General features: G+C 36.5%; 1 protein-coding gene across 2 annotated transcripts in view; it reads left to right on the forward strand.

The window, feature by feature from the left end:
- The window catches only part of CCSER1 (coiled-coil serine rich protein 1), a 641,220-nt gene that overhangs the window by 300,218 nt on the left and 322,935 nt on the right, over positions 1-18,067 (forward strand). For both annotated transcript variants that reach the window (XM_059818129.1, XM_059818130.1), the window contains exon 7: positions 13,128-13,211. In XM_059818129.1, coding sequence (XP_059674112.1) covers positions 13,128-13,211 — 84 coding nt within the window. The remainder of the gene's footprint in view (positions 1-13,127; positions 13,212-18,067) is intronic.

The following is an 18,067-nucleotide window of genomic DNA, read 5'->3' on the forward strand; positions in this document are numbered from 1 at the left end:
AGCTACCCACTGGAGTTAAATAGTTCTTATTAGCATTAGATGCTTTTAATTCAAATCCCGCAGGCATAATTACAATGTTATTACCAGGCAAATTAATCCTTAGTTTACCTCCATTTGTTTCAAGTATTTTAATATTAATAACAACTTTGCAAAACATATGTTCCCAGCATATGCAAAGAAGTTAAAGTAAATACGCCGTTCCAAAGCAGAAGCAGCAGCCATACTCAACAGTAAATTTCCATCAGTGTCTTCACCACCACAGACTCAGCACTCTTTTCTTATTTGTAACAAAGAAACTCGAATGATGTTCTATTTGAAACAGGAATTCACTTTTATGCAAACTACTGAGGCTTTGTTTCATTTTTCTGTAGAGAGAAAAAGTGCAGGCTGCTCTAAAATCTCAATGAGGTGGTGGTCAGGGCAGCCGCAGTAAATGCAGGTGACCCGGGTTCAAGTCCCTGATGTGAGTGTGAGGAAGCACAGGCGTCTGTATGCACCTCCCCAGGGGTAACCTCAGCCACTGAGCTGATGGGTAGGCAGCGGTGCAGGGTAATGCACCGCTCAACAGGATGAAAACATTTTGCCCCTGTAAGGTTCTTCAAAACTGATGAATTTTTATTAAAAAAGGTCAAGGACTTTTTCTAATGAAATGAACACTTTAAAGTGAGAAGATATGTTGTTATAAAAACCCCAATTGGCTTCAGTCTTAAAGTGGTAATCTGCCACTTGGTTACAAAGAAACAAACAAAAGATGTCTTTGCTTCATGGCCATTGTTGTTCCCCATGGTAACTTGGCATTATTAGGGTTTTTGTTTGTTTCTTTTTATAGAGGAAAATTTTACAGAGACTGTCTGCCAAATTTATAGTGCTCCTAAACATTCTCTGTTCATTTTTAGGAAAAAGAACAATATAGTTCAGGTTTCTTCTGCAAGACTTGTATATTTTAAATATTCCAATTTAAAATGTGCAATAATAAGGGGATCTAAGTGTAAGAAAACAACCCAAACAAAGCCCAATCCTTTCTATTTCTATATTCGTTTATTTTGCGTATAGAATTTGATTTCTACTTGGCTTAGTGCAGTGATGTATCTCTATACATGGTAGCTCAGAAACAGGAAGAGCAGTTCTGTATTAGCACACTGATTATGCCAATGAGTGTTGTAGTAACTAGACTGTACTGTTTTCTGTACTGGCCAAGCTAGGTAGGTATTTATAGTTGGTACTGTGTTGTCTTAAGAGACTTACATTTTGCTGTGTCTTTGTAATTGTCCTATGGCAGCATAACTATCTTCTGATAGCTGAATTTTGTTTGTCTCACTTATCTGACAGAACCTTTTTTATTTTATTTTTGCTTAAAAACTCTAAAATAAAGTTGTCTTTTCTTTTGCAATGATCATAATGTCAGTCCAGAAATTAGATTTTCTATACGTATGCAAAGTTGATGTTATTTAAAGATTGATATAGCTGCATAAAAACTACCAGCAAAATGTCATATTGGTTGAACAAGGGTTTATTCTGAAATAAAAAATGCATTTTCATTTAAGGTCAGTAAATAAATGGGTATACAGTTTGTGAGGAAGTTGCAGAATGTATAGTCTAGTTAAGTCTTCTTAGGTTTTTTTTTTAATTTATTTTTTCATGATCATCTAGCTTGAGCATTGACATGCAAAATTCAGGATTCTCTTTTAGAGAATATAAGAAGCTGATGGATATGTAACCACTTGAAGAGGAAAATAAAAGCATAATATTTCATTGAAAGCACCAAAATAATGAGTAGCATGAATAGTTTAAATAAAAAATAAACACAGCCAATTATTCTTGTGGTAAGATATATATAGAAAATTACATCCTTTCACTACCTTGAAATTTCCTCATATTTATTTATATAAGTGAGAAGCCTAGTGATTGACTTTATAAATCTGTACTCTTTGTGAAGTATCACTGTAATTCAGAATCTACTCTTGCCTATCTGGTAGGAAGGGATAAAACCCCAGTGGTTTCATAGAAGAAATGAGTGTCCAAGACCTCCATGTACTAAATGGCAGTAGGTGAGAGAGGGTTTGTCAATAATTTGCAAAATTCCTCATCTAGAGAAACGAATCCAACTGTGTTTAGCAAGTGTGGTAAAGGCAGGAAACAACCTTCATGTTTTATATCTGCAAGTTTTACATAAAGTATAGCAAGATGTTCTGAAATATCGAAATGAATTTCTGATTTGCCCACCTGCTGTGCATCATTTTGCTATTCGCTCCTATTTTATTTAATTGGTCAATAATGTTATAGAGTATGTTTATTGACACAATAATGCATTTGATAGTCTGTAAGCAGCAGCAAATTACAAGTATTATATGTAGTTTAAGAGAGGACATAATGTTCTCCACAATACCCCTTAATGATATAAAAATAAACATAGTGTATGGTACTTCTGTACTCTTATTTTATCTAAATATGAGGGTCGTGCTTTGCTGTGTTACCATTGTGGATCTAGGGAGCCTTTTGGAATAAATGGAGTTAGACTGGTATGAAAGTACTCAAAGGAAAACTGTTATGTTTTGAGATTTTTTTTTTTTTTTAATTAATATGGCCATGAGTAGAGATGTCATTAGGCATTAGCACAATATTTGTGTTTTACATGGTGTCTTGTGTGATGTGAACAAAGGAGTCCTTTTCGATAGGCACAAAGCTTAGGAATCCTGTCACCTATTGCAAGTTCTTCTGGGTACCTCAGATGAATGCTTACCTCACTTTTGTATGTCTGAATTTCCTACTCTAAAAAAAAAGGGGGGGGGAGGGGTGGCATGGACCTCTTAGAATCATAGAATCGTTTAGGTTGGAAAAGACCTTTAAGATCATCAAGTCCAACCATTAACTTAACACTGCTAAGTCCACCACTAAACCATGTCCCTAAGCGCCTCATCTACACGTCTTTTAAGTACCTTCAGGGATGGTGACTCAACCATCTCCCTCAGCAGCCTTGCTTATATAAATTGAAAAATTTGTAGTACTTGTCCCTATTTAATCATTTTCTTAAATACCTGGCAGAGTATCAGGTACCCTGCCACCATGAGCTTTCATGTTCTTCTCACTTCTACTCCAGACCTGCACTAAATGGTATTTAATGGTAACTTGTATATCACTTAATTCTGTGTGTATTTGTTATTTGCATGCATTATCCATGCATGCAAACCCTTGTATTTTTGATCCTAAAAACTTACCTGGAATTACACATTATTTTCATTATTATAACCTCAACCGGAGCTGGCTGGCTCGCTTCCTCTTTCTTATTCTCTTGAGTGTTTAATAAGATTACTTCTGTCAATTCCAATGTGTTTGGAAGATCTAAAAATTTATTCATTGGTTTTCCACCTGAATCATCCTGGTCAGTCTGAAATAACTTTTATTCAGACCTTAAAGAAAATCTTGAATTGGCTTAAAAAATACTAATTGGAAAATGTAAAAATATATTTTGTCTTTTGGTTATTGTGCACAAGGGGTTTTTGTCACATTCTTCCTCACAACTGGAAAAGATGAAGTCACTATTTTTTAATGCTCCCCTTGCCTTCTGTCTAAAATTTTCTTGTGATTCCAAGAAGCAGGAGAAAGAATATTTTAAAGCATAAATGTTGAATTCAACATAAAATAGTGGAAATGCTGTCACATTTTCCAGCTGGTAGTAGAAAACTACAGTGGACTCAGCGGAAATTTCAACTCAGTGGCCTGTGCTGTGTTGGAGCCAGAAGGAACTTTGCTATTGATCTCTTCCCAGGGGAGCCAAGGTCTGATTTGGGCTCAGTCTCTTTCCATTTAGAGAAACGAGGTTTTGTGTAGGACATTATTCTCTCAATATGAAGAAATGCATTTACTGGCTTGGCGGTAATGAAACTTTTACAAAAATGTGGCAGTTGGCAGATATTTTTACTTCACTTCTTGGTCTAATGGTTTTGTCATGCTGCTTGGCAGAAAGAAACTGTGACATACCAGTGAAAAAGTGGCTGCATTTCAATTGTGAGTGAAATTATGTCTGTACAAGGTTATAGATTTTTGCGGATATTCTTTGACGTGAATCAGTCTATATGTACTACCCGATTAAGGTTGTTTGCATGTAAGAGTGTGAAAGGGTTTTGGTTTTCCTGATTTGGTACTAGGGCAAAAAATCAGATGTGAATAGGATATTTTTCCCTGATGATAATGAGAGTTGATAGGGGAATATTAAATTGCAGAACTTCATGTTTACAATTTAATGTAAAAATAAAATAAGCAAGGCCAAAATACTAAAAAAAGCAACAGAACCCCCACCCTGATTATAAAATATTTTCTTCAAATTAATAAGTGGCATGAGGTCTTCCAGAGAATTTGCAATGCTGAAAGATAATTGCTGTGTAGGGAACCACTCCTGGCAAATAACGTTATTGTAAAAAAAGTAAATAAATGGTCTGCGTTTGTTTCCGCATAAGTAGATACACCAGCAGCAATGGGGTAACTAGTCTGAGGAATGAGTCTTGAAATGTCAATTGAAGGTAACTGAGAATAAAATGGAGTAACATAGAATAAGGTATCTCTCACACCAGCTACTCATTTAAATATGCTCAAGAAACTGATATAAGAAATTGTGGAACTGCTAACTCTTGGCCATTATCTGTTGCTTAAATCTTCTCAGCGACATGACAGATAGAAATAAGATGCCAGGGTGTGGGGTTTGGTTTTTTTTTGTTTTGTTCTTTGTTTTTTTTTTAAAGTTCTTTTAATCTGACTTTGTTACCAGGTAAATTAGTAGAGACTGTTCTGGAAAATAGATTTAGTTGGCCCATGAATTAATATAATAAATGGGGAAGAGCAGACTTGACTTCCTGAGATTTTAATCATACCTCAGAAGTCTGCTGGAAGAGTCATCAGCATGTGAATAAGGATGATCTGTTTTGTGTAGTTAACTCAATTTCCATAAAGCTTTCAACAAGGCCCTTCATCAAAGGGTTTTAAAATATAAGAGGATGAGTGGGGAAGTCTTCTCTTGGATTAATGGCAGATTAGGTGTAAAGTACGAAAGATGTGAGTAAGTAGTCATTTATTAAAGAAAGAATTATACTTCCAGAAGGGTGCAGAAGAATCAGAATTAAAATGGAGTACGAAATGTTGCAGAAAGTTCTCATCATACCAAATGATTTAAAGATGAAAGGCAGTTGAGATTCAATGTCAGCAGACAGAAAGGAATGCACATGGAGAAGAACAAACCTATTTTTCTAAATGAGGAAAGAGATCTTTCAGACATTGTGGGTAGTTCCCTGAAAACACCAGCTTAGTACTTATAAAAGTAAAAAAAAGTACATACAGTTGAGTAGTTATTCTTGATAGTTCTTGCAGAGCTCATCATGAATTAGATACAAGGACATTATTCCCAAAGTCTGTTTATTCTGAAGTTTGTGACTATGGTTTTAGTTTTATGGAAGGGTTTGTGATGGAATTTTTTCCCCTTCTACAGAAAATGTGGAAGACATGGGGTTTTTCTATAAATCCGGACCCTTAAGATTTGTTTTGAGTAAGTACTTTAAAATTAACACAAACAAAAATATCATAGTGCAGTTGTGTGAATGAATGGCTAAGCTGCTGCTTGAGTGCTACATGAAATCCTGATTACTTGGTTCAAATGAATGATATAGTGCAACTAGAAAAGGTGGATCACAGGTTTTGCTAGGAGATAAAGGGTGGTTTATGTAAGAAGGGAGGTTATACAGGCAACGATTCACAAGCTTCAGAGATGACAGGAGTTGCGCAATAAGCACGCAGACATGTAAAACTATGGGAGACACGGGAAAGATGAATAGGAAATACTCCGGCCTTTTCTTAGGATAGGAACAATGACATTGTTTGGAAGCATGTTTGAAAAAAAAAAGGAAGGTTTGAGGGGTTGGATTTTTTGTTTGCCTGGTTGGTTTGTTTTCTTTCCATGAATGTATAATTTATTTAGAGATATCACCAAAGGAGGCGTGGTACTATGTATATGAATTCTGGCTCAGGAAGAGCCATAAGGAGAGAGTAAATGGAGTGGTTATATCAGGAAAAATACATTTATAAGTTTGCTACACGTTTCCACTCCTGGCTGCTGTTCACAATTTCTGCAGGTTAGATACATCTTGGGCTTCACCTGATATGATCATTCAGTTTTATGTTTTGCAGTTTATTGATCAAGCTGCACCCCTTTAAACTCCATGCTTTTTATTATTGCTGCTGAAGAGAGCAAAATTCAGCTGAAACAAATAAAACTCCATTAATTTGCTCAATCTGTATTTCACAGTTAACTGACAACTGGATCGCTATGAAGAAAATGTTATTTAGCTCTGTATTCATAAATATCTGAGGTTAAATAGTCTTTTTGAGTGTTACCTTCATAGTAAAATACCAGTTGAATTCTAGGATTCAAATGGATATAGCTGCCTTAAATTGTTCCAGTAAAATATTTATTGACATATTCTATGTAATTGATCTTAGGTAGGACATGGTATAGAATTGCATAAGGTTTTATGAGGTGTAATCACCCTTATTTATCATTATAAGATCAGATCCTGTGCTCCTCAAACTCCATTTGATTCCATGATCAAGAAATGAAATATAGATATATTCCTTTAGATATGTCATTTGAATGCTGTAGTTTCATTGAAAGAAGATGTACGTAATGCTGTCCGTTTCTGATACGACCCTAGCTTCCAAAGCTGATTCAGGATTTTATTGATTTGTTTTGTTCCTAATGGAAAGATATCCTATAGTGACACTCTGCTTGTGTTTAGTCAAGGTGGCTCTGGGAGATCTCTCTGAGTTGCCGTGTTATGCTTTAACAGGAATTTCTGAAGCATGGAATTGCCCTCGCCCTTGTGCTGGGCTTGAGCAACAGCTGGCCCAGCAGTGAGACATGAGAAGCGGGCGAGTTAAGTATGACCATTGCCTGCAGACAGAGGCCACTCTTTGGGAGCATTGTCAGGACTCCAGCCAAGACTAACTGGACTGGCCCAGCACCAAAACAACAGATGAGCCAAAGAAGCAAAATCAATGTGTTCTGCACATGTGAAGAATTGCAGCCAGCCAATTCATTTCTCTCTTGGTGTGATTGAAAAGAATTGATATGGCAAATATAAACTGATACAACATGTAGAGCTAGAGTGAACACAAAAAGGGAAAATAAAACACTGGAAAGTCATACCGTGTACATACGGTATCATGGTGTAAATACAACAGGGGGCCATCTCTCAAAGATGGACTGGTGACTTCATTTTGACACCTGAAACAAATAATGCAGTCTCAGGTTCTCTGCCTCATGTTAAGGTAATTTAGACTGTCATTAAAACAACAATAATAATAATAACCAATAAAACTATTCATGATCTGACAAAAAACCTATTTCTGAAAACAGAGTCTGTAATAACCAGCAGCCTACTGACATGAATAATCTCACATATGTAAATACTTTTCCTTTTATTAAAAAGTCAACACGATACATGGTAACACAAGTGGGGTCTCAGTTTGGAGATGGATAATGGTGCTTCTCTACAAATTTCCAGTAACATCCACAAAAGTACTTGGTGCTTTTCAGATGCCAGGTGGTATAAAGTGAATTGTAAAAGATATCCATAACCCTGTACATAGTCTAGACTCCTACACTGCTGGCATAAAAATCTTGTACATGTTAAAATAACCTGTGTTTTCTCTGAATGTTCTAGATAGTTATTCAGAAATTGATTAATTTTGCTGTATGAATGTGCTGTGTAACTGAAAGGAAGCTTCAACTATTATGACATTTATGTAGCTTTCTGAACCTGATATTCAGTTTTAAATTTCTTAGTTTGGTTTGTTCCAGGATGATATTTTTAAAGAAACAACATCCTAAGTAATTGCTGATTTTTGCATTACCCTAAGTTCGTAAACAGTCTGCTTAGCATTGGAAATTCAGCACATTTATCAAATGAGTTTTATAATATTTTAATTTTATGGTACTATTTCGGCAGCATATTCTGTTTCGTATCAAAGTAAAATTGCAGTAAATTTATCTTCCATAATACTTGGTTAGTTTTGTTTGTATCGCTTTGATTACAGTAAGCACAATATGCCTATTTGTTCCGAAGTAAGAAAAGGGATAAAGTAAGTTTTCAAAATGGAAATTATTATACTTTTTGGCACTTATGCATAACATGCTGCAGCTATCTTCACACACGCAGTACAATTTGTCATCTTGTGACCTGATCTGATGAGAAACAGATTTGCTATTATGTTTAGCATTTTCCCAGATGGACAGAATTAAACTAAAATAGGAAAATACTATCACTAAGACACAGCAATCACTATTATAGACTACAACTGAAAATAAGTAAAAGGGTGATAATTTGAAGAAGTAAAAAGATGATAATTTGAAGAACATTCTGACTATAAACATGTACAATAATAACAGCAGTTCCATAGTGAATATACAGCTAAATCCTGGTCTTTTTTACAAAATCAGAAAATATAAGTGAGGAAAACACGATGGACACTTCGCACACAGCTGCTCTTGCATTTTTATGAAGTACACCTGGAATTTAGACTACAAACCCTTCTGATTACCTCCATTTAATAAAAGAAAGTAAATTAAAGATACAGCATTTTATTTACAGAGCATGCTGTGTCTAACAGTTCTCTTTAAGAATAAGCTGTTAATTGACTTCTGTTTTTATCAAGTATTTGCAGAGTCTTGGACAAGCCTGTTATGAACTTGCTCACTGCAATGGAGAGTGGAATTCTTATCCGTTTTTTCACAAAGAGATAATGAACAACATTAATAAAAATAATGAGAATATAATTATAATATGTAATACTGTATGTAATATGTAGTACATACAATTTATTAAACTCAACAAAATGGCCTGAAAACTATAGTGTATACAGGTAACTTATGAACACATGCATAGAGCATATAATTCAATTATTTGGCGTGTTGACTAATATTTTCATAGCATCCATGTTCTCATTGGACTGACAGCCTTGATAAAATATGCAGGTATAAACTAATTTTGCAGAACAACAAGGAATCAGAGTGTCCAAGGATATTGATTTAGTAACTAGAAATGGTAAATGTTAACTAGCAGAATTTTAAATCTATGGTCATTTAATTGATTCTGGTTGGCACTTGAACTCAGCTATACTTATACACCAATCTGTTATTCTGTTACACTCTATAAATATTATAAGGGCTGCAAAAACATGAGAAATATTTTGCATACATGATCATAACCAGCATTACAAATAAGCTTATTTTTTTAAACATAGGAATAAATGGGTCAAGTATCTACTGGAACGTGGGCATAGTGAGGAGCCTGAATCATGCAGGCCCAGAGTATTCAAAGTATATTAAAAACCCTACTTTATGGGGGTAAAAGTTTCTTCCAGCTTTGTAATTGTGGTGTAGACTCAGAATACACTGATTGCATGCTCTGCTAAAAGCACACCATCCTTTTCAAGTCCCTTCCTTTTTGATGTCTGATGATGTGACAATTCCTTAGAAGGGAATTCTGGTTTTCAGGTAGTTTATTTTTCACTATAAATCCCTGTTTGACTGTATCTCCTCTTCCTCATTCACCTTGGGAAGCTTGTCTCAACAAACTTGGTCTTTCCATAGCAGCCTTGCAAGGTACTACAGTTTCACGGTAGATAATGAAACATTTCAGGCCTCCTAAGGAGTAAAGGTGATCTGTTTCTGAATTCACACTATCTGATATGCATTGCTGTTTGCCCCCAGCCTAATAAATAACCCAGCATTCCACCAGCTTTTCCTGCCCCCACACCTTTCAATGGCATGCTGCTTCTTTGGTATCCTCCACACAAGCCTGCCCTGAAATATTTTGACCTTTGACAAGAATGTGTTTGTTTTGGTTTTTTTAAGCCTTCTCTCCTTCTCTAGCTTTCAATAGTTACTTTCTGGAAGAAAGTATTCACTGTTTTGGCAACAGATAGTCGGTTCTATAACAATTTTTATTCTGTTAGTACTACATTCAGACAGATGTATGGGATATTGAAATTACCCAAGCTTTTCTGCAGTCGACTACTTTTTTGTCTTTTATTCCTGTATGGTATTTGTGTTCTCGGTATTATAGGAGAAATATCTTCAAAATATAATAGAAACAGAAGAAGCACCAAGCACTATTTGTCTTTTCTCTTTTGTCTTGCATTTGCAGAACAAATGATGCCTGTGCAGATACCATGCAGCAAAATGGGATTATAAAATTCCTAATTCTACACTGTGTTCAACAGGAAAAGGAGCTCTCTGCTGCTTGCAAACCCAGTGTGGTGTAGAGTGGATGGAATATAGACTATGTTTATTATTACTTCTTTTACTAAACAATAACATAAAAATGTGGGAATTGCTAGCATTTTTTTTTTTACTAGACATTTCTGGGTAACTCCTGCATGCACATTGATGTGGCTGCACAGCAAGTTGCAGGGAAGATCCTGTCTAAGGGCAGTCCTTGCTGAGATGCTTGGGTGCAGATGAAGTCTTCTGTTTGGTGGCAATGATTGTGCCACCTGCATTCTGCAGTTAAGTTTACCTAACTGCTGCTATCTTAGCTTAATACTGAAAATCATTTAAGCAAGGGGTAGAAACAATAGGCATTCTTTTCTCTAAAGCTGGCAAATGCATGAAGAGTATGGGTCCAACCCTCATATCATAGTCTCAAGTATCCCAGCACAGTGGGTCCCCCAGGGATTGCAGGATGCGCTTTTACTAAGCTGTAATGGTCTGCATAGGAGCTGATAATGCGGAGTATTGATTTACAACAATCATGTCCCACTGGCACATGTTAATCATAGTTTCACTGGTGTGTGGCAAGACAAGTGAAAAATTACATCAGCCCCAGATATTTTTCTCCAAACTGTAATGACAGTTATGGTCTATATTCTATGAGAAAATTGTTGCATGGAATATAGACTTTAAGTGACTGAAGAACTACACTGCGCAAGAGACGTCTGTCCCTTGTATGGATGAGGAAGATCCAGCTGGGTGCATGACTGTGTTTTGCCAAGAGAGATGCACTGTGATTTTTTTAAGTCTTTGGAAGCTCTGGGAGGCAAAACCTTTCTTCAAGCTTGCACTAGTCCAAGGGAGGCCTGCTTTGCCACTTAGACAATACCTAGTACCAAAGCTCATCTCAAAAACCTTTCCTGCTCTGGTTACCATACACTATTACAGACTTTATTGCTGTATTTGCTTTGCATGCTTTTTAAAAGCTGTTTTTGTAATAGTCTTGGTTATGGGACCTTGTTGTTTTCCTTCTTCCACTGTGTATTCCGCTAAGTTTTTGGGATTTTTTAAGTTACAAAGGGGAAAATCAGCAGATAGCAGCAATGTGAAACTATGCTGACAAAAAGAACTCAGAATAACGTAACTAGAAATTGAGGTACAATAGCTAATGCCACATCATTTTTAAAATTATCTTTTTAAATAAAGACCTCACTTTGATAAAATAATAGTGAACTTGATACCTTAAACTATATTTTTTTATAAACAGGTATTTTTGCTAACTTAAATGTTAAATATGTACTAATAACATATTGTGAGCTGAGGGCTATATTCTGGGATGTATTAGTATTTTATTTTCAGCTAACATTCCTAAACAGCGATCTATTAGAAGTTAGCAAGAGTGAAATGCTGCTATACCATATAGCACATTCCTACCAGTTTTTTCCTAAAGGAGATGGTGCAAGTCCCAGCTTTTTTCTGAATTTGAATCTTTCATGAGATTTTTACAGAGTACTAAAGTAGTGTGTAAGCACTACTGTTATCTGTCTGCCAGAAATGGGGTATCTCTTTTTATTGTAGTTGTAAATATTTGTGGTTTTATATGTGAGGAATGTCTTCTTTCTTTTTCACATTCTGTTAGAGCAGATGATGAGCAATATAATTACTTTGAAAGGTAGTTATTGTAACTGAACATTTAACTGCGGGAAATGGACTTCGTACTCTTCACTTTTTTTTGTCTCATATTTGTGCATTCATTTGGAGTTGCAAACACATTAGTACTGACAGAGTACAAGTTTATCGCACTGGTTATACCCTTTTGAACTCCTGAGCTCTTCATGGTCTAAATAAATTCTGCACTCTTATACTCGTTATCATCTGTCAGCTAGAGGCCCAATTTTCTTATTTTTGAACTAAGGACAAAAGTGTTGTGCAAGTATCACTATATTCCCCAAAGTTTTCTTGTTGTATGACTTGGGATTTTTTTTGAAAATAATGATACTCTAAACCAGTAAATTTCCCAAACTTTGTAAATATGTCTCTGCACTAGAAGGATGTAAAGATACAGTGCTTCATTTATAGTTGTATGACCAGCCAGTTGGCTGGTTAGTTTGTTGGGTCTTTTTCTTCAACAGTTCAGTCATTTCATTTGAGTTTCTCCTCGTGGATGTTTATCAGAACAATACAAAAATATGTGATTGACATTTTGTCTCCAAATAAGGTATTCAGACTTACATGAACTCACAAAATTACCTGGGGACGGCTTGCGGACTGCCTCATGGACCCGGGTTTGGCTGCAGTTTTAGCTATTAGGTTCATTTTCATGCAAGTCAAATTGAGTTATAGTCAATGGTTATATCGCTAAGTGGTAATTGTTTTCTTTCTTCCACCCTATTAATACCAGAATTGCTGCTGTTTTGGCTGATGTGGGACAAAAGATGTATGCATGGGAAGGGTGCTTTACTTTTCCTGTGAAAGTCTCTCCAAGATCAAGAGCTCCACAATAATGCTTCTAAATTGATATTTCTCTAATGTTGTTTTGTATGAGTAAAATTATAACATTTCATAGCTGTTCCTTAACTGAAAAGGAATGACCTGATAGGATCTTCAGTAAAAAGGCTTAAAAGAGTCAGAAAACAATGAAATGGACTCTGTGAAGGGAGCTATTCACATTTCTATGTAATGTCTTTGACTGCATTAATTTGTTTATGCAGCAACTTAGAATATGTTATTGAAAATACCACACATGACAAAGGAGAATTGAGTTTCATTACTTGAATGTAATTATCTCACACTATGTGAAACAGCCTTTTCCCATCAAGAGCAAAGTAAAAGCGTTAAGCCTATTATAACATCTCTTTTGATGTTTTTGTAGGATGGAATAAAAGATGAATGCTCAGTGCTGAAGCTGCAGCTGAAGGAGAGAGATGAACTCATAGCCCAACTTCGTGAGGAGCTGGTAAGCAGGAGAAGCAATTGGTTTTTTTAAGTTAATTTACCTGATAATGTCACTCATCAGGACCAGAAACTAAAGAAATACAATTTCACAGCTGCTATAGAATAGCTAGCCTAAGGCTGTGTTAATCGTTCAGATAAACACTGATAACACTGCCTGTAGATTTCTAGGGTGTCAGTGGTTTAACCCCAGCTGGCAGTTAAACCCCACACAGTGGCTCACTCACTCTCCTTCTGGTGGGATGGAGGAGAGAATCAGAAGAGTAAAAGTGAGAAAACTCATGGGTTGAGATAAAGACAGTTTAATAAGTAAAGCAAAAGCCGCGCATGCAGGCAAAGCAAAACAAGGAATTCATTCACTGCTTCCTATTGGCAGGCAGGTGTTCAGCCATCTCCAGGAAAGCAGGGCTTCATCACACCTAACGGATACTTGGGAAGGCAAAACACTATAACTCCGAACGTCCCCCCATTCCTTCTTCTTCCCCCAGCTTTATATGCTGAGCATGACGTCATATGGGATGGAATATCTCCTTGGTCAGTTGGGGTCAGTTGTCCCGGCTGTGTCCCCTCCCAACTTCTTGTGCACCCCCAGCCTACTCACTGGAGTGCTGGTGAGTGAAGCAGAACAGGCCTTGACGCTGTGCAAGCACTGCTCAGCGATAATTAAAACGTCCCTGTATTATCAACACTGTTTTCAGCACAAATCCAAAACATAGCCCCATACTAGCTACTGTGAAGAAAATTAACTCCATCCCAGCCAAAACCAGCACATAGGGACTTGTCAGCCTCTGAAGTGGCTACTATCTAGAGGCACTGCTAGTAGCAATTTCTCTTAAAAGCTTGTGTTGACAGTTGTCTTGCAGTATCAAAGAGGCAGAGAGGTAGCACAGCACTGTATGCTTATGCCAGAAGTCTTGAAGGGCCATGCACATGTCCTGATGGATTGTGAATACTTCTCTCATGAGCTGCTTTTCACATCTGCAAGATTGTTCAGTTGAAAATGAAATACTTTTTCTCTATAATAGATGTCTTTAATTTAAACAAAATAATAAATATGCTTGCGGAACTGTTCCTTCTATATTTTTTCTGGGGTAAAATATGTGATACAGCAATTAAAAAACGTAAACACATGAAAATGCATTTTATTGTCCTATTAAGACTGCACTAACATAATTTTAAAATTCCATTTTTGATGGAACATGATTAAAACATGTATGTCTTCAGTATTCTTAATTAAAGGAGAGGGATTTTTCTGCTTCCTCTCTCACAAACAGAGAACTTAAAGACTCTGCAGAGAAAGCATTTAGGGTCACCACATTCAGGAAGACGTTCAGCACATACATTGCTTCCATGGAAGCTGCAGGTGCGCAGTCACCTAAGATTTTGTATAAGGTCCTTTTGGGAGGTGAGGTTGTTTCATGAATTAGATTTTAATTATCTGATCTAGCTCAGGGGCTTTTTGTGTCTTTCTGTCTCAAGCCTAGTGGCTAGCTCAGAACTTGGACAGAATGAATTCAGGTCCATCCATTACTGCATCTTTTATACACTAACCAAAAACACCAGTGTATTTTTACACCAGCACAAATAGCTAAGTTTCAAGTTACATGGTAAAAATGTAATGCTGCTCAAGGATGAAAGATTCCTTTGCTATATTAACATCTGCAAAATAAATACAAGTCATCAATATTCTTTGTTTCATATTTGGCTACATTAAGAAATGATGTATTATGTGGTTATTATCTAAAATTAAATGACAAAATGAGACACAGGGAACATCAAGCTTCTGCACAGTCCTGGAGCATTAATTTTATATCAGTCTAGTTTGGAACATATGCTATTTAACTGGTCGACAATTTTGTCAGTGTAAAATCATCCTGTATTGATACAGTGAGCTGTAGCTCATTTGCTGTTAACTGTTGTCAAAGTTCATCTGTATATATGTCAGTTGCAGAAAAAAGTCCCACAAGGAATTTATCATAATAGACAGAAAAGTACATTTTCCTAGGGTTGTGAGATAAGGATTTCCATATGAGTGAAAGTAAGTATCACGGATTTAATCCATGATTAACTGGCTTCAGTTTTGATACTCTAGGACTTGTAAAAGAGAGTACGGGTGGAAGTCTTGAGAACATATTTAGTCATTTGAAATTAAGTTTTGAAAGGATTCAGTATATCTCATTTGCTTCTTTTGAACTAAATAAAGCCAGATTGGGAGATGGATATCACAGAAGCTGGACTTAAGGTTATGAACCCTACTAAAAAAAAGTAGTGGGTGCCCACAGGATTGGAAAAAGGTATTGTTGTGTGTGAGGTGTGTAATGACCATCAGTGTATTTTTTAATCTCTGTTGTGTATTGTCCTGCAGTATTATTTATCCATAAAAAGTTGGGGGGGTTGTTTGTTTAAGGGTGTGGTGTTGTAAGAGCTGTCAGGATTTCTAGAGCAGCTAGAATTAAAGTGACAGGCTAGTAAAAGAGCTCATTAAAAACACACACTTAGAAGTTGTGCCAGAACTGAAGATTTTAACAAACTTCTGGAAACAAAGCAACTGTATTGCTTTGCTAGCATCCATGGGATCACTAAACTAAAGTCTACTTATTGAAGGACCTCAGCAATCGAACAGGGGAAGCACCCACTCAGTTTGGGCTTCTCTGAAGTTAGACAGCTATGGAGCAGCTCTTTTCAACCACTGTTTTGATCTTAAGCATCTAAAAAGCCCCAATATACTTAGAGTGAGCCCCTGTTGTTTCCCTCATGCCTGTAAGGAGCCTGTATGAGGCTTGCATGTATATTTAAAACACTTGGTTAATTACTTTTTCTGCAGAAATCTGCAACTAACGTAAAGCAAACTTCAGGTAAATTTTGGCTCTTCAGGAGCTTTTGTTTCTTTCTTTTCTCTAGTTTTACTAGAGTTTTCGAGTAGTCTTCCCCTCCCTCCTTTGATCTTTTTAATTTTCAAATACTTCTAAAGAATTATTTCTACCACACTTGAGAGCATTATGAAGGAGACCTTTAACAGAGCAGAGGGTGGAAAACATTGATGGAGTGTGAGCTGACTTGCTGTAAGCTGATGAAGCTGCAGAGCACCTGCAACTGTTCTCTCTCCTAATTGCTATCTAGCTCTTGAAGGGAGAAAAGGGTAAATCTTTGAGGAATGAAAACAGGGGTTTAGATACTCAGCTACAAGACTCGGGTACAAAATGTAAAATGCAAGGAGCTCTCACCTATATCTGAGGAAACAAGTAAGTGCTTAGAAAAGTAGTCCCTTGCCAATTTTTTTTGTTCTCTTTTTAGTGATAATTTTGGATTGACTCCCTTGGTCACTAGAAGTGTGTCTGTTGTCTTTGAAGGAATAAATTTAGGTAGACAGAGCAGTGGAATTAATTCCTTTATTTTCTCATTATCTCCTGAAAAATACCTCGTTCAGGAATTGGAGGAGAGTTTGGCTTCCAAGATGTCAGGCGTCCAAAACTGCTCTAAAGTTTTTTGGAAAGGGTTTGGAAGTGGTGAACCTAAGCAGGAACTTAGAATTCGAGTTCAAAGCATCACTTTGTCTCAGTGCTGTACTCATTTGTGAAAATATCCTCTTATCCAGAAAATCAAATAAATTAAGTGAGTCCATTCTGCAGGGTTTAGTAAAAGGAGCCATTCACTTGCTCATGTTCTCTTTTTCCCCCTAAAATAAAAAAAAATAAGTGAAAGTCTCAGTTTTCATTGGACACAGGGAGATGTTTGAAACCCCAGGTGTCTCCTACCAAGCTCTCCCCTGAAACTGCATCTATCTGTACCTTTTACAAATCAATCTTTTTCCACTACAATGTGAGCACTTAGGACGACTTTAAGCAGAAAATATTTTTGTGGTATAGTGGCAAAAATAACAGAGTGCTGCGTTACAGTAACATTTATTCTACTGCTGTCATTGGTACAGCGGCATTAACACTGAAAAATGAGCGTTAACAACATTATCCTTTCAGCCTTGATGTCCCTGTGTAACTGGAGTCGTGTGTGTTGTCCCATCGAAATGAAAAATGTAGTGAGGTGCTTTGGGTGGATTCTGAGTGGAACCGGAGGCAAAATTAGGTCAGGAAATGAATCCCACTTACAGCCCAGCTGGTGGAGGTATTTTTCTGCTGCGGAGGTGGCTCTTTATCAAATGTTAGACTTTTTATGTTTATGGAATAGCTAGATACAGTGCCAGCTAAGTGAGCTTTACCTCGAACTCTGGAAATTTATGCTTTAGGACTAGATAGTCTAGAATCAGCTCAACAAAACTGAACTGTTTTTGGTTTTTTTTTTTTTAATCTTTGCAAATTGTAAACAAGTTCTACTTCCTTGTCCAAAACCTATGTTAAATTATTTCGGGAGAGATGGGATGGGACGGGTTTGTGGTGTTTGGTGGGTTTTTTTTGTTGTTGGTTTTGGTTTTTGTTTGGTTTGCTTTGGTTTTTTTTTCCCTCAATATAGTGTATTCCTGGAGGGCAGAATGATGGCAAGCTTAGCTCTTTCCTGTAGATTGATTTCAATAATGGGCAATTAGCCAGTTGCTGCAGTTTTGAAGTATCATGAAATTGAGTACTTGTTATCCAGCTTTGAAGTGTAACAGAAAGCCTGAGATGCACTTGAATCCTGCTGATGAACTGTTTATGAAAGACACTCGGGTTAAGTATAAAAATCCCCTCAAAATGTAGTTATGCCAATATAGATGCCTTGAATTGTACAGTCCTAGAATCACAACTTGTTTTGACAGGCTAAGAGTAAGATTTGGAAAAATAAATTAATGAACTTATGGTGACTATAGGTTTTTTTAATTGTTAGGAAAACAAAATTTTGATTAGTCCACTCTATTTTCAAAATTTTAAA

Source organism: Gavia stellata, chromosome 5 (genome assembly GCF_030936135.1).
Source record: "Gavia stellata isolate bGavSte3 chromosome 5, bGavSte3.hap2, whole genome shotgun sequence".
NCBI lineage: Eukaryota > Metazoa > Chordata > Aves > Gaviiformes > Gaviidae > Gavia > Gavia stellata.